Raw genomic sequence first — 21,935 nt, 5'->3', positions numbered from 1 at the left:
CAAATTAGGTTTAAGAAGAGGGGTGAGATTTGGACCACAGGAAGTGGGAGGCTGATTATCCCAGGAGGTAGGTATTATAAGGATGGGTTTTGGGGATAATCAGAGTGTTTGAAGGGAAATTGAAAGAGATGAGATTGGAGAGACAGGTTGAGGACAGTTACTTGAAGAGTTTGAAACCTAGCTAAGGAGCTTGAATATAATCTGTCAGATGAAGGGGAGTTACTAGGATTTTTTGAGTAGCTCATATAGATCACTACCTTAATCTATTATGTAGGATGAATTGGTGAAGGAAAAACAGGAGCCTTACAGTAGCACAGATGAGAAGCAATAAGAGATGCAACTTCTACCTTTTATTGAGCACACTTTTCTTTTGAGATGGAGTTTCGCTCTCGTTGCCCAGGCTGGAGTGCAATGGTGCAATCTTGGCTCACTGCAACCTCTGCCTCCCAGGTTCAAGCGATTCTTCTTCCTCAGCCTCCTGAGTAGCTGGGATTACAGGCGCCTGCCGCCATGCATGGCTAATTTTTGTATTTTTAGTAGAGAAGAGGTTTCACCATGTTGGCCAGGCTGGTCTCGAACGCCTGACCTCAGGTGAGCCACCCACATTGGCCTCCCAAAGTTGGGATTACAGGTGTGAGCTACGGCACCCGGCGTGAACACACTTTTTTTCTTTTTTTTTTTTTTTGAGACATAGTTTTCCTCTTGTCCAGGCTGGAGTTTAATGGTGCGATCTTGGCTCACCACAGCCTCCCCTCCCAGATTCAAGTGATTCTCCTGCTTCAGCCTCCCAGTTAGCTGGGGATATAGGCATGCGCCACCATGCTAATTTTGTATTTTTAGTAGAGACCGGGTTTCTCCATGTTGGTCAGGCCAGTCTCGAACTCCCAACCTCAGGTGATCCGCCTGCCTCGGCCTCCCAAAATGTTGGGATTACAGGCATGAGCCACCATGCCCCGCCTCTGAACACACTTCCTTTTTTCTTTTTTTTTTGAGACGAAATCCCACTCTTGTCCCCCAGGCTGGAATGCAATGGCGCTATCTCGGCTCACTGCAACCTCCACCTCCCTGGGATTACAGGCACCTGCCACCATGCCCGGGTAATTTTTTTATTTTTAGTTGAGATGGAGTTGCACCATGTTGGCCATGCTGGTCTCGAACTCTTGAGCTCGTGATCTGCCCGCCTTGGCCTCCCAAAGTGCTGGAATTACAGGCTTGAATCACCACGCCCAGCCTCTATTTTTGCTTTCTTCACCAACTTGTTAGGCTTAAATGAGCTGGTGGACAAAAATGATTTGTGAAAAATAAATTGCTATGTAAATATAGGCCATTAGGAACCTTAGCTCATGTATAATTTTCTGTATGAATACATGGATTCCTCTGTGTAAATGATATCCTTTTCCAACCTCCCTTGAAGGAGTATGGATCTCACCATAGTTTAAATGATCCCTTGTATCATCTTGTAATTGTATTTGGAAATTACGGTTGTTGGATTCAGAATAGCCAAAGTTTGGTTGCTATTGAATATTTTTCTTCATTTGCTTCAAGTTAGTGCGCAAGAAGCACATGTTGTCCTGCTTCCAAGATGCCCTCGTGAGGCATACCTCCCTGGTCACGCAACTGGTGTCTCAGGATCAGAGAGTCTGCATCCACTTCATAAGCGTGCTTTTTGGTAAGATTAAGAGGGAAATTTGACATGAGTTTTGAATGTATAGTATGTATATCTGCTTTTGGGGCTCTTGGAAAAATGATCTTAGATTATTTAGATTTTTTGTATTGTAATACTTTATTAGCAAATTGTTTTGTCATAATGATGTAGAAATGGCCCTTTTTCTAAGATCCAAGATGCATTTTACAGTAACTGACTTTACTAGAGCCAAGAAGTTAGTAAAAGTAAGAAGATGAAAATGGGAAATGTTGGCCGGGCGTGGTGGCTCATGACTGTAGTCCCAGCACTTTGGGAGGCTGAGGTGGGTAGATCACTTGAGGTCAGGAGTTAGAAACTAGCCTGGTCAACATGGTAAAACCCCCATCTCTACTAAAAATAACAAAAATTAGCTCAGTGTGGTGGCGCATGCCTGTAGTCCCAGCTACTTGGGAGGCCGAGGCATGAGAATTGCTTGAACCCTGGAGGCGGAGGTTGCAGTGAGACCAGTGCGTGCCACCACACTCCAGCCTGGGTGACAGAGCAAGACTCCGTCTCAATAAAAATAAAAATTCTTCAAAGAGTCCAGTATACATGGTCTTTGTACAGGAGCAGAATGGAGTCTGCTGACCTAGGTATGACCCTGCTCAAGTTACTTTCCCTCTCCTGTGCCTTAATATCTTCATGTGTGAAGTATGATAGATTAAATTTTATCTGATGTTCTTTCTTTTAATATGACGATAATGTCCAATTGAATGAGCCCTTTCAGGGAGGAAGGCAGCTAACTTGTATTGATTGCTTTTCTGTGCCAGAGACTTTTCAGGCTTTTAACTGCCAAGACAGTTTTTAAGGGAGCTAGGATGATCTCCAAGCTTCAGGGAATTCATGCTAACAAGTGATAGAACTAGAATTTTATCCCAGGTCTGTCATAGACACCAGAGCACGTGGGGTTTTTTTTTGCTGTACCACATTGACAATTCTTACCTTTTTTTTTTTTGAGATGGTGTTCGCTCTTTCGCCTAGGCTGGAGTGCAGTGGCGTGATCTCAGCTTACTGCAACCTCCGCCTCCTGGGTTCAAGCAATTCTCCTGTCTCAGCCTCCCGAGTAGCTGGGATTACAGGCATGTAACACCATGCCCAGCTAATTTTTGCATTTTTAGTAGAGATGGGGTTTTGCCATGTTGGCCAGGCTGGTCTCGAACTCCCAACCTCAGGTGATCCGCCTGCCTTGGCCTCCCGAAGTGCTAGGATTACAGGCATGAGCCACTGCACCTGGCCACAATTCTTATCTTTTTTTTTTTTTTTTGAGACGGAGTCTTGCTCTGTCACCCAGACTGGAGTGCGGTGGCGTGATCTTGGCTCACTTCAAGCTCCGCCTCCCGGGTTCACACCATTCTCCTGACTCAGCTTCCCGAGTAGCTGGAACTACAGGTGCCTGTCACCACACCCGGCTAATTTTTTGAATTTTTAGTAGAGATGGGATTTCACCGTGTTAGCCAGGATGGTCTCGATCTCCTGACCTCGCGATCCACCTGCCTCAGCCTCCCAAAGTGCTGGGATTACAGGCGTGAGCCACCGCGCCCGGCCAATTGTTATCTTTTTAAGGCCTGGGCAGGTCATTGAAAGTCAAAGTGTTTGGTGCTGAGAGTAGAATTTAGCTGGAACATTGTTTATAGCTGCTTTTAGACTTAGAATTTACAGTGTGCCTGTGTGGGTCTATTTCTCTTTGAAGAGAACTGTTAACCACTCCCTTTTTTTTTTTCTTGAGACAGTCTGTGTCAGCCAGGCTGGAGTGCAGTGGTGCAGTCTCAGCTCATTGCAATCTCTGCCTCCTGGGTTCAAGTGATTCTCCTGCCTCAGTCTCCTGAGTAGCTGGGACTACAGGCACAGGCCACTACTCCCGGCTAACTTTTGTATTTTTAGTAGAGAGAGGGTTTCGCCATATTGGTCAGGCTTTTCTTGAATTCCTGACCTCAGGTAATCTGCCACCTCGGCCTCCCAAATTGCTGGGATGCAGGTGTGTGCCACCGCGCCCTGCCTAACCACCCCTTTCTTACCTCCCTCTGCTCCAAGGACTATTACGCAGCATGGAAGATGGGAGTGTGACAGACCTCTGTATTGAAGGTAAGTTCAAACCTTGTATCTAGCACTTGAAGATGAAAGTATTAGTCTGAATTGCAGCACTGGTTACTTGAGACCTTGGCGAAATTGTCTGTTTAGACACAGATAAGTGGAACCCCATTAGTTTTCAATCACTAATTCAACATTTGTTTTTTACTTTTTTTTTTTTTTTTTGAGATGGAATCTTGCTCTGTTGCCCAGGCTGGAGTGCGGTGGCACAATCTCAGCTCACTGCAACCTCTGCCTCGCAGGTTCAAGCGATTCTCCTGCCTCAGCTTCCTGAGTAGCTGGGATTACAGGCATCTGCCACCACGCCCAGCTAATTTTTGTATTTTGAGTAGAGGCAGGGTTTCATCATGCTGGCTAAGCTGGTCTCGAGCTCCCGACCTCAGGTGATCTGCCTGCCTCAGCCTCCCAAAGTGCTGGGATTACAGGCATGAGCCACTGCACCCGGCCCAATATTTCTTTCTTTCTTTCTCTCTTCTTTTTCTTGAGACATGGCCTTATTCTGTCGCCCAGGCTGGAGTGCAGTGGTACAATCACTGCAGCCTTGAACTGCTGGGTTCAAGCAATCTTCCTGCCTCAGCCTCCCAAGTATCTGGGACTACAGGTGTGCACTACCATGACTGGCTAAAAAAATTTCTTTTCGTTGAGACAGGGGCTTACCATATTGACTAGGCTGGTCTCAAATGGCTATTCTCAAGCAATCCTCCCGCCTTGGCTTCCCAAAGTGCTGGGATTATAGGCGTGAGTCACCATTCCTGGCCTTACATTTTTTCCTTGGGTGTCTACTCTGTGCTGGATACTGGATCAGGCACTACGGATACATAGATAGATAAGACATGGTCCCTGTCCTCTAGGAGCTTACAATCTGGAGAAGAGATTGACTGACAGGTAAATAACTAGAGTTGATGAGTGCTATTACAAAGGCACATACAAAACTCTTTTTTAGTACATCTCATATTGGTTCGTTGAAAGTTGTCTGCACACAGATGGTGGTTAAAACTGTTGAAGTGGACTGAGCGTGGGACCACATACCTGTAGTCCTAGCTACTTGGGAGGCTGAGGTGGGAGGATCCCTTGAGTCCAGGAGTTTGAGGTGACAGTGAGTTATCATCCCACTGCACTCTAGCGTGGATGACAAAGTGAGACCCCTTTCTCTTAAAAAAAAAAAAAAAAAAAGAAAAACAAAAATTGTCGAAGTGCATGGGTTTACCTATAAAGTGTTTGTAGAGAAAGAAGGTAAGAGCCCTGGTATGCGAGAATTCTTGCAGAGAGAGTGAGAATTGTACTAGTTAGGATCCAGTCAGGAAATAGAAACCGTGGCCCCAATTATTTGAATAGAAAAGAACTTTAAAGAATGATTAAGTAGGCCGGGCGCAGTGGCTCATGCCTGTAATCCCAGTACTTTGGGAGGCTTAGGCCGGTGGATCACTTGAAGTCAGGAGTTCGAGACCAGCCTGGCCAACATGGTGAAACCCCATCTCTACCAAAAAAAAAAAAAATTACCCAGGCATGGTGGTGGGCACCTGTAATCCCAGCTACTCGGGAGGCAGAGGCGGGAGAATCACTTGAACCCGGGAGGTGGAGGTTGCAGTGAGCTGAGATTGCACCGCTGCACTCCAGCCTGGGTGATACAGTGAGACCCCGTCTCAATTAAAAAAATAATGTTGGTTAAGTAGGTAACTGAAGAAAAAGAGAACAACCAAATTTTCATGGAGATAGCAATTATAGAAAACAACTCCCTCACTGGGCCTGGGGGAACCAAGGAAAGAGGCTGGAATGGTTAAAACCTAGAAGTTTGGAGGAAGGGCCTGCTTATGAAACTCAGACCTCTGAGTGGTACTGACTAGATAATACTGTTGTCTCTGGAGGAGGAGAGATGCAATGAAGGTGGTGGAAAAACCGCAGGCTGGATTCAGTTGCTGTCATAGAATGGCACTGCCACTAACAGGATAAAGAAGTGCTAAGGTGCCAGGCACCTTAATTGTGTGGGTCTGTGGTCCTAGCTACTCAGGAGATTGAGGTGAGAGGATCACTTGAGCTCAGGAGTTCAAGTCCAACATGGGCAACGTAGCAAGACTGTCTCTTTAAAAAAAAAAGTGTTAAGGGGATACTTCCATGAATGAGAAGACTTACATGAATGAGAAGCAGACAGGAAACCCATAGGAAACAGAGGAAGGAGCAAATCCCTTCTTCCTACAGCCTTGCCATCTCTTTCTAGTGCTCATTATTGACAGAGCTTAATGAGGTTCAGCTAGCAAAGCAAAAATGTGATTTGCAGAGTCCAGTCAGTATTCCAAGGCAGATTACAGGGTGGGTTTTGGAGCTCAAAGACAATAGTGTAATAATTGGTTTGGTCCATTCCTTTGGCTACTTGGTGTCCAAACACCCTTCTCCACATATTTGAACTCCCATAGAACAAAAACATCTTGTTTTTTTACCTAACAAGATGTAACTATCCTTCATTCATATACTTCATACAGACTAAGCCATTGTCAATTTGTCCCCAACATAAGGAGGTTAATAATTTATTTTTAAATTCAATCACAGTCCTATATGAATATTCTGTTACCTAAAGACTAAATTTTAAAGCTAACCTCCACCAAAACGTGTACAAACAATACAGAAAAAAGGAGAGAGAAGAAAACAGTTAATATACAGAAATATATTACAATCTTCATTTTCATAACTGGTCACAAGGATATAGTTAATATTTATAATTTCCTTCTTAATGGTGTTTGTTCTATGTATCCTTTGCCTTCAACCAGAGTCTCAACTGGTCAGGGTTTTTACATGGTAGGGTGACTCACATCTTCATTCCTGAAAGGTCTGAATCTTTTTTTTTTTCCCAAGCCAAACTGTGTCCAGCTTTATTAAAGATACTTTCCATAAACAGTCATGGTATTTCAGGCAGGACATGGGCAGACAGTCGTTAACAGTACACAACAACTTTCAAACTCCCATCTTCAATGGACTACCAAAAATCGGAAAGCCACTGTAAAACCCAGTGAAGTCTTCATCTGATGCTCTGAACAGGGAAAGTTTAGAGTGAGGGTTGACATTTCACATTTAGCATGTTGTTTAACAACTTTAAACAAGCCGACCCTGACTTTCAGGAAGTGAAATGAAAATGGCAGAATTTATCTGAAGATCCACAATCTAAAAATGGAGCCACTGCTCTTTTGACAGGTGCTATCTCAGTGGCATCACTGGAAAGTCTAGATTGCCTGACACACTGGTAACCAATGACTAGGGGTCAGGTCCCAACAGATGTCTGGGTCTTAAGGGAGTTAAATCTATGCTGAAAGGTGGACAGGGAGAAGAGGACATAAAAACGAATTTGTTTTTCCATACCACAAGGCTTTTGTGCCAAAGTGGCCACGTGTGTCAAAGTCAGGGAATCCCTCCTCCTGGGAGCCAAGAGGAAGTCTCTCAAAACTAGAAGGGAAAGATGTTTCCCCACATCAATCCAGCTGTGGAGACATTCTATTAGTGACATAGGCCCCTTCCCCAAAATATAACAGTGTTCTGTGTGCTAACAACATAGCTTAAAAAAAATTCTGCATTTTTATAAAACTTGATAAAAAATAGTATTTCAAACTGTACAGTCACCAGAAGTACACAGTTATCAAAATTGTACACACTTCACTTGGCATCTCCAGCACCTTCGGCTTTCTGTGCCTGGTCTGTTTTGGCATCTCCATTTTCTGCAGGGTTATTCCCTTCCTTGCCAGCATCCACTTTTCCCTTTTTCCCTTTGGGGACCTTCTCTTCTTTGCAGGGGCCTTTTAAGGCTTGGGCTCTGGCTTTGGAGGAGCAGATTTTGCAGACAACCTTGTGGATCTTCTCTGTGGTTCATCCTTCACCTTGGCTTTATCTCTTTTAGCATCCCCTTCAGCCTTTGTCCTGGGCATGGTGGCAGCAGCGACGGCAGTGGGATGTATGCGCTGTGCGCGGGATGCAGCGGCACACGGGCTTTGGTCGGTCCGGGGTTGTTCTCACCTCTTCTTCTTCTGAAAGTTCTGAATCTTTAGTGGCTCTTCCTTTTTTTTTGGTTGCTGATGTTTTTCATTAACTTTTACTATTGAATATGAGACTAGTACGAAGAGCCCCAGAGAATACCTGGTTCCAGACATAGTCCTCCTTGCCATTATTGTTAGTGGCAACTGAGTTTCCCCTGGATATTGGGATCACTCATTCCAGGTGGTAGAATAATCCCTTATTTGCCTGTTGGTTGAATGACATGAGGCACTCAAAATGGCCAGATGATAGTCGCAACTTCTAATTCAATGAAACCATTGTGTGACCTCTCATGGAAGCATTCTTTCCTTAGGAACTAAGATCTTTAGCAGAGCCCAAAGTTGCAGGATAGGATATATGGTGGGCTAAATTTATATGTACCCCCCACCCCCGGCAAATTTATATGTTGAAGCTCTAACTCTCAGAACCTCTGAATGTGAGTGTATTTGGGGATAGGGCCTTTAAAAAGTTGATTAAGCTAAAATGAGGCAATTAGGATGGACCCTAATCCAATCTGACTAGTATCCTTATAAGAAGAGGAAATTTGAACACACACAGAGAGACACCAGGCAAAGACCATGTGAGGGCACAGTGAGAAGGTAGCCATCTGCAAGCCAGGAAGAGAGGCCTCAGAAGAAACCAAATCTGCTGGCACTTTGATCTTGGGCTTTCAACCTCAAGAACTGTGAGAAAATAAATTTCTGTTGTTTAAGCCATCCAGTCTGTGGTATTTTATTATGGAGGCCCTAGTGAGCTATTATAGGATACAAAAATTCTGCAAGTGGGTTAGTAAGTGTAATAGGGAAATGACTCCCACTTTACCCCTTGATTCTCTGACCCATGTATTCTACTGTGGGTAAGACAGCACCTAATGTTGATCACCGCATCAAAATATATATCACATATATAGAGATATAAGATAGAACCCTATCCGTTCAGAGTGGTGTCTTTCAGATGGTGGAATAACTGAGTCTTCATAGGCCATTCCACATTCTGTTAGGTCAGGTGGTTCCAGGTGATAGAGTATGGGATAAGAGCAGTGAATTTTATGGGTGTGAGCCCATTGCCTCACTTCTTTTGTGAAATGAGTTCCTTAATTCAAGTGATGTTGCGCAGAATACCATGATACTGAATAAGCCATTCTGTAAGCTTACAAAGGTGTTTTTGGCAGAAGTATGGTTTGGGAAGGCAAGTCTGTATTCAGAATACATGTTTATTCCAGTGAGGACAAATCTCTGCCTCTCCATTTGCTGTTGGCAGGTTAGGCACTCAGTCATAGCAGTTATCAATTTAGCCTTGACAAGGGAAAGTCCGTGTTGTTGCGCCCAGCTCATAGCCTCCAGCTCTGCCACCATAGCCACCTTGTACATGGATCCACTGAATAAGCACTTGATGGCGAGGGAAAGAGGTGGATTAACATTCACAAAATGTGCCACTTTGACTACCTGGTTACTGAGAATCTCTTCTGTAATAGATGTTCTTTAGGGAGCATTCACACAAGAGACAAGTGTCTTCCCACTTTATGCTCCCTCTGAAAGGCCCATCTTCTCCAGGCGTCATTGTCACCAATATTTCTTTTTTTTTTTTTTGAGACAGAGTCTCGGTCTGTCACCCAGGCTGGAGTGCAGTGGCCCGATCTTGGCTCACTGGAAGCTCCGCCTCCCAGGTTCATGCCATTCTCCTGCCTCAGCCTCCCGAGTAGCTGGGACTACAGGCGCCCGCTACCACACCCGGCTAATTTTCTGTATTTTCAGTAGAGACAGGGTTTCACCTTGTTAGCCAGGATGGTCTCGATCTCCTGACCTCGTGATCCGCCCGCCTCGGCCTCCCAAAGTGCTGGGATTACAGGCGTGAGCCACCGCGCCCAGCCTTTTTTCTTTTTTTGAGACAGAGTTTTACTCTGTTGCCCAGGCTGGAATGTAGTGGCACGATCTTGGCTCACTGCAACCTCCGCCTCCTGGGTTCAAGTGATTCTTCTGCCTCAGCCTCCTGAGTAGCTGGGATTACAGGCGCCTGCCACCAAGCACGGCCAATTTTTGTATTTTTAGTAGAGACACGGTTTCACCATTTTGGCCAGGATGGTTTTGATCTCTTGACCTCGTGATCCGCAGGGTAGCCAGGAACACCAGAAGTGCGGGCATGGCCCATGAGCCGCCTGAATCCTCAGAAGATAGAAATCCATGTAAGATTTGCTTTCATACATGATGCAAACAAGGTTGCACCAGGATCGTTACAGTCTGGGGCAGTGTGGCTTAAACAAGAGAGGATGAATACATAGCTCCCATTCCAGTAAAACCTGGTGTGTCTCCTCTCCTAATAAGGATTCTCATGAGGATGGAATTTCTGGATAGTGGGCAGGGAGAGGAAGTGGATGACTAATCTTCCTCAGAGCTTGTGGTCCTGCCTTGCCTTTCTTCTGTTTTTTGTTTGTTCATTTGTTTACTTTTTGAGACAGAGTCTCACTTTGTCGCCCAGGCTGGAGTGCATTGGCGTGATCTCCGCTCACTGCAACTTCCACCACCTGGGTTCAAGTGATTCTCCTGCCTCAGCCTCCTGAGTAGCCGAGATTACAGGTGTGCGCCACCACACCTGACTAATTTCTTTTTTTTTTTTGGGACGGAGTCTTGCTCTGTCGCCCAGGCTAGAGTGCAGTGGCACGATCTCGGCTCACTGCAAGCTCTGCCTCCCGGGTTCACGCCATTCTCCTGCCTCAGCCTCCCGAGTAGCTGGGACGACAGGCGCCTGCCACCACGTCAGGCTAATTTTTTGTATTTTTTTTTTTTTTTTTTTTTTAGTAGAGACGGGGTTTCACCATGTTAGCCAGGATGGTCTCGATCTCCTGACCTTGTGATCCGTCCGCCTCAGCCTCCCAAAGTGCTGGGATTACAGACATGAGCCACCGTGCCTGGCTTTTTTTTTTTTTTTTTTGAGATAGAGTCTCACTCTGTTGCCCAGGCTGGAGTGCAGTGGTGTGATCTCGGCTCACTGCAAGCTCCACCTCCAGGTTCACGCCATTCTCCTGCCTCAGCCTCCCAAGTAGCTGGGACTACAGGCACCCGCCATCATGCCTGGCTAATTTTTTTGTATTTTTACTAGAGACGGGGTTTCACCGTGTTAGCCAGGATGGTCTCGAACTCCTGACCTCGTGATCCGCGCATCTCGGCCTCCCAAAGTGCTGGGATTACAGGTGTGAGCCACCGCAACCGGCCAATTTTTGTATTTTTAGTAGAGATGGGGTTTCTTCATGTTGGCCAGGCTGGTTTCGAACTCCTGACCTCAAGTGATCCAGTCACCTTGGCCTCCCAAAGTGCTAGGATTATAGGCGTGAGCCACTGTGCCTGGCCCAGTTATCAATCTTTCAATTGTGTCTTTCTCAAGTCTGTGACCATCCAGCCAAAGAGTTAGCAGCTGCTCATAAATCAATATGATCTGTATGTACTTCTGACCATCTCTCAGTCTAGCTAATGTAGACAATGTACCACTTGAAGTTCTGACCACCCGGGGGATTTTCCTTCATCATTTTCCTTCTAGGCCACCCTTGAGTGGGTCTACAATCCTGCAGCCATCCACTTCTGGTTGGTATCAGCATGGCTTGCAGAACCATCAGACCTCAGGAACTTCACCCAGGTGGAAAGCACTAGAGGAAGAGTAAGGGTGAGGGCTGAAGGACTTGCTCCTTCCTCATGGTTCCTGTTTGCTTTCTGCCTGCTTCTTGTTTCTGTGCGTGTTAGCCTAGAATGCTTCTTGACCCTGCAGTGACAGAACCTTCCCACAGCAGCTGCTGAATTTAGTTTGCAGCTTTTCCAACCTTACAGAATCTCTCCTCAAAGCCACCAGCAGAAGTACCACAGATGATTGTAGAGAAGGGTGGGTTTGGAGCTGAGAGATAATGTAATAATTGGCTATAAGAACTTGCCTATAATTCTTTTTTTTTTAGTATATATAAAGGAGCAAACTGAGGAAGGAAATAGTAGAGATAATATAAAATAGCAGTTTTCGGCCAGGCGCAGTGGCTCTCGCCTATAGTCCCTGGGAGGCCGAGGCGGGCGGATCACCTGAGGTTAGGAGTTTGAGACCAGCCTGGCCAACATGGAGAAACCCTGTCTCTACTAAAAGTACAAAAAATTAGCCAGGCATGGTGGTGGGTGCCTGTAATCCCAGCTACTCAGGAGGCTGAGGCAGGAGAATTACTTGAACCCATGAGGCAGAGGTTGCAGTGAGGCGAGATCATGTCAGTGCACTCCAGCCTGGGCAACAAGAGTGAAATTCCGACTCAAAAAAAAAAAAAAAGGCAGTTTTTTTGTTTGTTTGTTTGTTTTTTTGTTTTTTGTTTTTTGTTTTGAGAAAGAGTCTCGCTCTGTTGCCCAGGCTGGAGTGCAGTGGGGCGATCTTGGCTCACTGCAAGCTCTCCCTCCTGGGTTCACACCATTCTTCTGACTCAGCCTCCCGAGTAGCTGGGACTACAGGCGCCCACCACCACGCCCGGCTAATTTTTTTTGTATTTTTAGTAGAGACAGGGTTTCACCGTGTTAGCCAGGATGGTCTCGATCTCCTGACCTCGTGATCTGCCCGTCTTGGCCTCCCAAAGTGCTGGGATTACAGGCATGAGCCACTGCACCCGGCCCAAAAGCAGTTTTCAAACCTGGCTTCACAATAGACTTACCTGGAGAACTTTAGAAATACACTAGAATTTTATATTTAGAAAAATATTTTAAAGTATAAAACATTTAAATATATTTAAGTATATTTAAATAGAAATAGGTATGTGTGTATGGAGCAATATATATATATATATATTCACATTAAACAATATATTGGGCCGGGCGCGGTGGCTCACGCTTGTAATCCCAGCACTTTGGGAGGCCGAGGCGGGCGGATCACGAGGTCAGGAGATCGAGACCACAGTGAAACCCTGTCTCTACTAAAAATACAAAAAAAATTAGCCGGGCGTGGTGGCGGGCGCCTGTAGTCCCAGCTACTCGGAGAGGCTGAGGCAGGAGAATGGCGTGAACCCGGGAGGCGGAGCTTGCAGTGAGCCGAGACTGCGCCACTGCACTCCAGCCTGGGTCTGGGGTGGGACTTGGGTATTAGTTTTTTTTTTTTTTGAGACAGAGTCTCGCTCTGTCGCCCAGGCTGGAGTGCAGTGGCAGGATCTCGGCTCACTACAAGCTCCGCCTCCCGGGTTCATGCCATTCTCCTGCCTCAGTCTTCCGAGTAGCTGGGACCACAGACGCCCGCCACCATACCTGGCTAATTTTTTTTGTATTTTTAGCAGAGATGGGGTTTCACCGTGTTAGCCAGGATGGTCTCGATCTCTTGACCTCGTGATCCGCCCATCACGGCCTCCCAAAGTGCTGGGATCACAGGCATGAGCCACCGAGCCCGGCTGGGCATTAGAATTTTTTTAAAGCTTCCTAGGTGAGTCTAATGTGCAGCCTGAGTTGAGAACCACTGATATAAAACAAAGAAGGCCAGGCATGGTGACTCACACCTATAATCCCAGCACTTTGGGAGACAGGCAGGAGGATTGCTGAAGCCCAGGCATTTGAGATTACCCTGGGCAATACAGACCCTGTCTCTACAAAAAAAATTAAAAAGTTAGCCAGGCATGGTGGCATGTACCTGTAGTCCCAGCTGCTTGAGAGGCTGAGTGGGAGGATTGCTTGAGCCCAGGAGTTCAAGGCTGCAGTGAGCTATGATCACACCACTGCACTTTAGCCTGGATGACCCTGTCTCTAAACAAAGCAAAAGCAAAATCAAAAGAAAAAAAAACAGAAGTCAGAACTCCGTTAGTTTAGATGTGTACACATAGTTGTTTTTTTGTTTTGTTTTGTTTTGTTTTTGAGACAGTTTTTGCTCTCGTTGCCCATGCTGGAATGCAATGGCGCGATCTCGGCTCACCACAACCTCTGCCTCCCGAGTTCAAGCAATTCTTCTGCCTCAGCCTCCTAAGTAGCTGGGATTACAGGCATGCACCTCCATGCCCAGCTAATTTTGTTTTTCTAGTAGAGACAGGGTTTCTCCATGTTGGTCAGGCTGGTCTCAAATTCCTCACCTCAAGTGATCCGCCTGCCTTGGCCTCCCAAAGTGCTGGGATTATAGACGTGAGCCACTGCGCCTGGCCTGTGCACACATAGTTAAATGGAAGAAATAGAAAAGAATAATACCAATTAGCCCAGGCAAATCACTACCCTGCACTGATTGAGTAGAAGGGCCATGGAAGGTGGACTCTGGGTTGGGGGTGCCTCCTGGTTAGTAATACTATTGTGTCTGTTCAGTCCTTATTCAGCTCACAACGCAGCTGAAGCTGGAGCAGACCATCCGTTGCCTGCTGGATGAGTGCCACAAAGAGGTCAGTAAATAGCTATGGGTTCTTGAGGTCTCTCAGAATCCTCAGATGTCAGAGCTGGGTCAACCGTTCTTTGAATAAACGAGAGATTGAAGTCCAGGGAGGAAAAGGAGCTTTCCTGAGGTCACCGAGTTGGTGGCAAAGTCAGAGCTAAGGCCTGGGTCCACTGATCCTGCTCCAGTGTTCTTTACAGCTTTCTTCTTTCCCCTTTCAATCTCCATGTTACCTCCATGCAATGAAGTGCCATCTTTCTGGCATAATCATCCCATGGTCCATTTTCTGTGACTTCCTAATTATAATACAGATTTCCTTGATGAATTTGTCAAGGAAATATGTTCTCTATGTCTTGTTTTGGTGGTTTTATCTAATTTTGAATTGTATACATTACTTAGTACTGAACGTGTTTGGTTCTATCAGCTTACTTTGTACTGAAGGCGTTTGCTTCTATCTGAGGTAAGCATTGAGTGGATATGGTATGTTTAATCTGCTTTCTTCAGTGTAGTCAAAGAAATCAGTTAGCCATGAACGATGGCTCACACCTGTAATCCCAGCACTTTGGGAGGCTGAGGTGGGTGGATCACTTGAGGTCAGGAGTTCAAGATCAGCCTGGCCATTATGATGAAACCCCATCTCTACTAAAAACACACAAAAAATAGAAAAATTAGCTGGGCGTGGTAGTGCATGCCTGTAATCCCAGCTACTGGGGAGGCTGAGGCAGGGGAATTGCATGAACTCAGGAGGTGGAGTTTGCAGTGAGCTGAGATCGTACCACTGCACACCAGCCTGGGTGACAAAGCAAGATTCCATCTAAAAAAAAGAAAATCAAAGAGCAGCTTTTGTGTTGTATTTAAGACTAAGGAATAATATCATAATAACTTTTTTTTTAATTTGCAGAAGGAAGACAAATGTTTATCTTGTTAAAACCATCAAGAGCAACATTTCATTATAAATTATATTTCAATTATATCATTATAGTTATTTTACATAAGATTAATATATCAGATTGAATTTATAATTATATATATCAGTGCTTATGATTATGATGAGATGATGCCACTTAACATTTATTGAGCACTTTCTATAGGGTAGGCATTGTATTAGGTGGTTTATATGTAGTATCTCATTCAGCCCTATCAACAACCCTATAAAGCTGTTACTATTATTATTTCCCACCAGAGTTAAGAATCTTGCCAAGAGTGGTATGACTAGCTAGTCAATAAAAAAGGTAAAATATGGACTATTGACTCTCCCTGTAAAGCATGAAGCATAGTGCCTAGTATATAGAGAATGTTCAGTAATAGTAGCTATAATAACTATGATAACAGTAATTTTTTTTTTTTTTTTTTTGAGACGGAGTCTTTCACTGTTTCCCAGGCTGGAGTGCAGTGGCGTGATCTGGGCTCACTGCAAGCTCCGCCTCCCGGGTTCACGCCATTCTCCTGCCTCAGCCTCCTGAGTAGCTGGGACTACAGGCGCCTGCCACCACACCCGGCTAATTTTTTGTACTTTTAGTAGAGACAGGGTTTCACTGTGCTAGCCAGGATGGTCTCGATCTCCTGACCTCATGATCCGCCCACCTAGGCCTCCCAAAGTGCTGGGATTACAGCGTGAGCCACCACGCCTGGCCAACAATAATTTTTTTTTTTACATCGAGTCAGTGTTCTGTCTTTATGACATTTCAAACTTTTGTCCTCCAACTTCTGGTTCTATGGAGGCAAAATATGCAGATTTTAATTCAGTTTAACAAACATGCACTGAGCTAGGTACTGAGGACTCTGAGAAGACTCAGTCCCTTTCCTCTGGGAGTTCCCAGTCCAATGGGGGAGTTGGACACTAAGCTAAAAAAGCTGATTGCTGACTGTGGTGAGAGACACATGCAATACAGGCATTGGTGTGGGTAGGGCAAGATCAGTTTTGGTGGAAGATCCGTCCTGATCCTAACTGACAGAATGGAGCATATTCACTTTCTGTAGCTGTGTAACATGCCCTCCATGCGAGGCAGCCTGGCCACCCTGACCCTTCTTGGCAAGTTGGTGGATGCCATCCCTGCTCTGGCAGACGAGCTTGTAATGGAGCACGGTGAGTGACCTGTGGGAGGAGCTGCCACTACCCTTTTACCTGCTTTTATCATACTGCCATTTGGGTGCCCCATTCACTCTGTACACCTGGGAAGTCATTACTTTCCTGCTCTAGCCTTCAGTTTCCCCATCTGCAAAATGTATGTCAGTCAGTTTGAAAAAGGTCAGTTTCTTGACTCTATTCTTGGACTATTTCCATTCATTCTTTTTTTTTTTTTTTTTGAGACGGAGTCTTGCTCTTGTTGCCCAGGCTGGAGTGCAATGGCACAATCTCGACTCACTGCAACCTCCACCTCTCGGGTTCAAGTGATTCTCCTGCCTCAGCCTCCCGAGTAGCTGGGATTACAGGCATGTGCCACCACGCTGGACTAATTTTGTATTTTTAGTAGAGATGGGATTTCTGCATGTTGGCCAGGCTGGTCTCTATCTCCCAACCTCAGGTGATCCACCTGCCTCAGCCTCCCAAAGTGCTGGGATTACAGGCGTGAGCCACCACGCCGGCCTTCCATTCATTACTTATTTATTTATTTATTTATTTTTTTCTGAGATGAGTCTCGCTCTGTTGCCCAGGCTGGAGTGCAGTGGCAGGATCTCGGCTCACTGAAAGCTCTGCCTCCCAGGTTCACGCCATTCTACTGCCTCAGCCTCCCGAGTAGCTGGAATTACAGGAGCCTGCCACCACGCCCGGCTAATTTTTTGTATTTTTAGTAGAGACGGGGTTTCACCATGGTAGCCAGGATGGTCTCGATCTCCTGACCTGGTGTTGGACCCGCCTCAGCCTCCCAAAGTGCTGGGATTACAGGTGTGAGCCACCGTGCCCGGCTCCATTCATTCTTTAACACAAATTAATTAAGTATCTACTATGAACCTTCCTTTTGGATGGAAGGAGGAATTCTGGAATACAGAAGCACTTTTTTCTATCAGTGAAATGCAAATAAATATCTCTCAGAGGATTTACCAAAGGGTAAATAACTTCTTTAAGTTGGTTTCCCCTTTTTAGAAAAATTAATAATAATAATTATTATTATTTTTTGAGACAGAGTCTGTTACCCAGGCTAGAGTGAAGTGGCATGATCTTGGCTTACTGCAGTCTCCGCCTGCCAGGTTCAAGTGATTTTCCTGCTTCAGCCTCCTGAGTAGCTGGGATTATAGGCGTCCACCACCACACCAGGCTAATTTTTGTATTTTTAGTAGAGGTGGGGTTTCGCCATGTTGGCCAGACTGGTCTCGAACTCCTGACTTCAAGTGATCTGCCCACCTCGGCCTCCCAAAGTGGTGGGATTACGGCCATGAGGCACCGTGCCCAGCCTAATTATTATTATTTTTTAGAGACCAGATCTCACTATGTAGAACAGGTTGGTCTCAAACTGCTGGCCTCAAGTGATCCTCCCACCTTGGCCTCCCAAAGTGCTGAGATTACAGGAATGAGCCACCGCACCTGGCTTTCTTTTTCTTTTTTCTTTTTGAGATGGAGTCTTGCTCTGTTGCCCAGGCTGGAGTGTGGTGGCATGATCTCAGCTCAGTGCAACCTCTGCCTCGTGGGTTCCAGCGATTCTTCTGCCTCAGCTTCCCAAGTAGCTGGGATTACAGGCTTGTGCCAGGATGCCCTGCTAATTTTTGTATTTTTAGTAGGTGCTGGGTCTTGCCTTGTTGGCCAGGCTGGTCTCGAACGCCTGACCTCAGGTGATCCTTCCACCTTGGTCTTCCCAAGTGCTGAGATTACAGGTGTGAGCCACTGTGCCCAGTTTGGTTTTCCCTTTAGATTAAGCATGCAGAAAGCATTTATTGTGGGGGATTATAGGGACTTACCATTACTACCCCGTTAGGAATAATAGATTGGAGTTTCATATAGCAGTTGACATTGTGAGATTTCCCCTGGCTCCTTGGTTGTTTTCTGGACAGGCAACCTGATGGAGCATCTGTTGAGAGGCTTAGTATACCCCAGTGAGGGCATACAAGCTTCTGTCTGTTACCTTTATGGGAAGCTATACTCCTCACCAGTGGCAGCTGAGATGCTTTCAGGACACTTCCGGGAGAAGCTTTTCCCCCTCTTCCTTTCCATCCTGGATGGTGCCCAGACAAAGGAGCTGCAGATTAACTGCTTAGGTAAGACATGAGGCTGGAGAAAAAAGGGAGAATAAGTTTTTGACATTTTGCTAGAAGACTTGAGATATTGAGTTCTCTAGTAGTGGGGAAGTTTGCTGTTTTGCAAAAGGTAGAAGCCACAAGGTTTGAGAGATAAGAGGCACACTGTGTGAAAGATGCCTAGAGTTGGTATGACATCTTAAGAATGTTGCCTATGGAGGAAAATAGGAAGGAAAGTGGGACAGCAATTTTTTCTGCCTTTACTGCCTGCCCTGATGCATCCTGTATTTGCTGGCAAGTTAATCTTTACATTGTACAGCTCACATCCTGTCACTTTCTTAAGTCAGAAATCCTTCCATGGTTCCCTCTGTCCTCCAGGGTAAAGCCTAGGTGTCTTAGTGCATTTTATGCTGTTATAACAGACTAGGTAATTTATAATGAAAAACTTACTGGTTCAGAAATTTATTGGTTTGCAGTTCTGGAGCCTAGGAAGTCCGAGATCCAGAGGCTGGCAGTTGGTGAATCCCCTCTTGCTCTGTCATCCCATGATGGAAGGGCAAAGAGAGGGCAAGAGAAAAAGCTAGAGGGGACTGAACTTGTCCTTTTTTTTCTTTTTTTCTTTTTCTTTTTTTTTGAGACAGAGCCTTGCTCTGTTGCCCAGCTTGAGTCCAGTGGCGTGTTCTCAGCTCACTGCAACCTCTACCTCCCGGGTTCAAGTGATTCTTCTGCCTCAGCCTCCTGAGTAGCTGGGATTACAGGTGCCCACCACCACATCCGGCCAAGTTTTATATTTTTAGTGGAAACGGGGTTTCACCATGTTGGCCAGGCTGGTCTCGAACTGCTGATTTCAGGTGATCCACCCACCTCACCCTCCCCAGGTGCTGGGATTAAAGGTGCAAGCCACTGCGCCTGGCCTGAACTTGTCCTTTTATGAGGAGCCCACTCTGATGATAACAAACCCACTCCCATGGTGATGGCATTAATTCATTTATGAGAGTCCAAACCAAACCCCAAACTCATGACCCAAACACCACCCATAGGTCCCAGCTCCCAGTACCACTGCATCGGGGATTCAGTTTCTAACGCATGAACTTTGGGGAACACATTCAAACCATGGCACTAGGTTTCTCTGCTTGTTACTTGAGGCTCTTTAGAAGCCCCAACATACCCTTTTAACGTCCTCTCCTGCTATTTTTTTACATAAATACATAAGATCTATCAACTGTTCTAAGCAGGGAGATTTCTTATTTTGGACAGAACAGATGGGCACTGTGATTGGTGCCTGGGTGAGGGCTTGTTCTCAGGTAGAAACTGTAGAGAAAAGCATAGTCTACGGGTGACAGCAGCTTCTTTTCAAAATTTGGATCAGGAGCTCTGTTATGAATGACCTAGCCATACATAGTGAGCATTTGTTCTATAACAGGCCCTGTGCTGGGCCCTGAGGTCACAGAGATGATCAAATCCAAGCTTTATCTTGGGGGAGCTCACAGGCCAGTGTGGAAGACACACATGAACAACTAGAGTCTAGTGTGATGAGTACCATCTTGGAGGTGCACAGCAGAGGGTGGGAGCAGGGGACAGGAGAAGCTTCCTAAAGGAAAGGATGCCTGGACTGAGTCCTAAATTGTGGGGAGAGGAGGAAGGCAGAAGCACGGGCCAGAGCACAAGGTATGAAGCAGCCTGTATCTGCGGTAACTTGCAGCAGGGCAGTATTGGAGTTAGTGCATATAGAACAAAAGGGTGCAAATACAGGCCCTAGGGTGAGGCCCTGGGCGGTCCTACAGCTCACCTAACCATAGCAGAGGGAAATCTCAACTGGTTATACTGGGAATTCCCACTTTTATTTTTTAAAATTTTTATTTACTTATTTATTTTGAGACAGGGTCTTGTTCTGTCACCCAGGCTGGAGTGCAGTGGTAGGATCACAGCTCACTGCATCCTTGACCTCCAGGGCTTAAATGATCGTCCCACCTCAGCCTACTGAGTAGCTGGGACCATAGCCTGCACTGCTATGCCTGGCTCAATTTTTTTTTTTTTGACCGAGTCTTGCACTGTTGCCCAGGCTGGAGTGCAGTGGCGTGATCTCAGCTCACTGCAAGCTCCGCCTCCCGGGTTCACGCCATTCTCCTGCCTCAGTCTCCCGAGTAGCTGAGATTACAGGCGCCTGCCACTATGCCCGGCTAATTTTTTTTTTTTTTTGAGACAGAGTCTCGCTCTGCCGGCCAGGCTGGAGTGCAATGGCATGATCTCCGCTCACTGCAAGCTCCGCCTCCCAGGTTCACGCCATTCTCCTGCCTCAGCCTCCTGAGTAGCTGGGACTACAGGCGCTCGCCACGGCGCCTGGCCAATTTTATATATATATATATATATATATATATATATATATATATATATATCCCTGTCTCTCTCTCTATATATATATTTTTTTTTGAGTAGAGACGGGGTTTCACCGTGTTAACCAGGATGGTCTCGATCTCCTGACCTCGTGATCCGCCCACCTCGGCCTCCCATAGTGCTGGGATTAAAGGTGTGAGCCACTGCGCCCAGCCTTTTTTTTGTATTTTTAGTAGAGATGGGGTTTCACCATGTTAGCCAGGATGGTCTTGATCTCTTGACCTCATGATCCGCCTGTCTCAGCCTCCCCAGGATATGCCCACCTGGGCCTCCCAAAGTGCTGGGATTACAGGTGTTAGCCACCGCGCCCGTTCTTTTTTTTTTGAGACGGAGTCTCGCTCTGTCGCCCAGACTGGAGTGCAATGGCACGATCTCGGCTCACTGCAACCTCCGCCTCCCAGGTTCAAGCAATTCTCTTGCCTCAGCCTCCTGAGTAGCTGGGACTACAGGCGTGTGCCACCACATCCGGCTATTTTTTTGTATTTTTAGTAGAGGCGGGGTTTCACTGTGTTAGCCAGGACAGTCTCCATCTCCTGACCTCGTGATTCGCCCACCTTGGCCTCCCAAAGTGCTGGGATTACAGGTATGAGTCACCGTGCCCAGCCCATGCCTGGCTAATTAAAAAAATTTTTTTTGTAGAGTCTGGGTCTCATATTGCCCAGGCTTGTCTCGAACTTCTGGGCTCAAGAGATCCACGTGCGTTGGACTTCCAAAGTGCTGGGATTACAGGCATGAACCACCACACCCAGCCAGAATCCCCGTTTTTAAATGCTACCTCTTTTTTTTTTTTTTTTTTTTTTGAGATGGAGTCTCGCTCTTTCACCATGCTGGAGTGCAGTGGCACGATCTCAGCTCACTGCAACCTCCGCCTCCCGGGTTCAAGTGATTCTCCAGCCACAGCCTCCCGAGTAGCTGGAACTACAGGCGTGTGCTACCATGCCCGGCTAATTTTTGTATTTTTAGTAGAGATGGGGTTTCACCATGTTGGCCAGGATGGTCTCTATCTCTTGACCTCGTGATCCGCCTGCCTCGGCCTCCCAAAGTGTTGGGATTACAGGCGTGAGCCACTGCGGCCAGCCTTTTTTTTTTTTTTTTTTTAAATAATAAAAAAAAATTAACCCTATGCTTGTTTGTCAGACCCAAAGGCCTCTTTTATCCTGGTCAAGGGGAGTGCTAACCTTCTTTCAGACAACACTTTAAAGGTCACCTCTTCTCTAGAGCCTTTCCTTCCAACCCTCTCCCC

The 21,935-nt window shown here is 46.1% G+C and overlaps 1 protein-coding gene and 2 pseudogenes across 1 annotated transcript in view; 1 reads left to right on the top strand and 2 right to left on the bottom strand.

Annotated features, from left to right (window-relative positions):
* MEI1 (meiotic double-stranded break formation protein 1) overlaps positions 1-21,935 on the top strand; it is a 103,907-nt gene that overhangs the window by 3,143 nt on the left and 78,829 nt on the right. Inside the window, exons 2-6 of the mRNA XM_055253040.2 lie at positions 1,546-1,669; positions 3,716-3,766; positions 14,065-14,138; positions 16,109-16,214; positions 18,116-18,319. Coding sequence (XP_055109015.2) covers positions 1,546-1,669; positions 3,716-3,766; positions 14,065-14,138; positions 16,109-16,214; positions 18,116-18,319 — 559 coding nt within the window. The remainder of the gene's footprint in view (positions 1-1,545; positions 1,670-3,715; positions 3,767-14,064; positions 14,139-16,108; positions 16,215-18,115; positions 18,320-21,935) is intronic.
* On the bottom strand, positions 6,269-7,993 carry LOC134733492 (non-histone chromosomal protein HMG-17-like; annotated as a pseudogene).
* On the bottom strand, positions 21,799-21,887 carry LOC129468727 (uncharacterized; annotated as a pseudogene).

Source organism: Symphalangus syndactylus, chromosome 18 (genome assembly GCF_028878055.3).
Source record: "Symphalangus syndactylus isolate Jambi chromosome 18, NHGRI_mSymSyn1-v2.1_pri, whole genome shotgun sequence".
In the NCBI taxonomy this organism is placed as follows: Eukaryota; Metazoa; Chordata; class Mammalia; order Primates; family Hylobatidae; genus Symphalangus; species Symphalangus syndactylus.
This window is presented reverse-complemented; position numbering and strand designations above follow the sequence as displayed.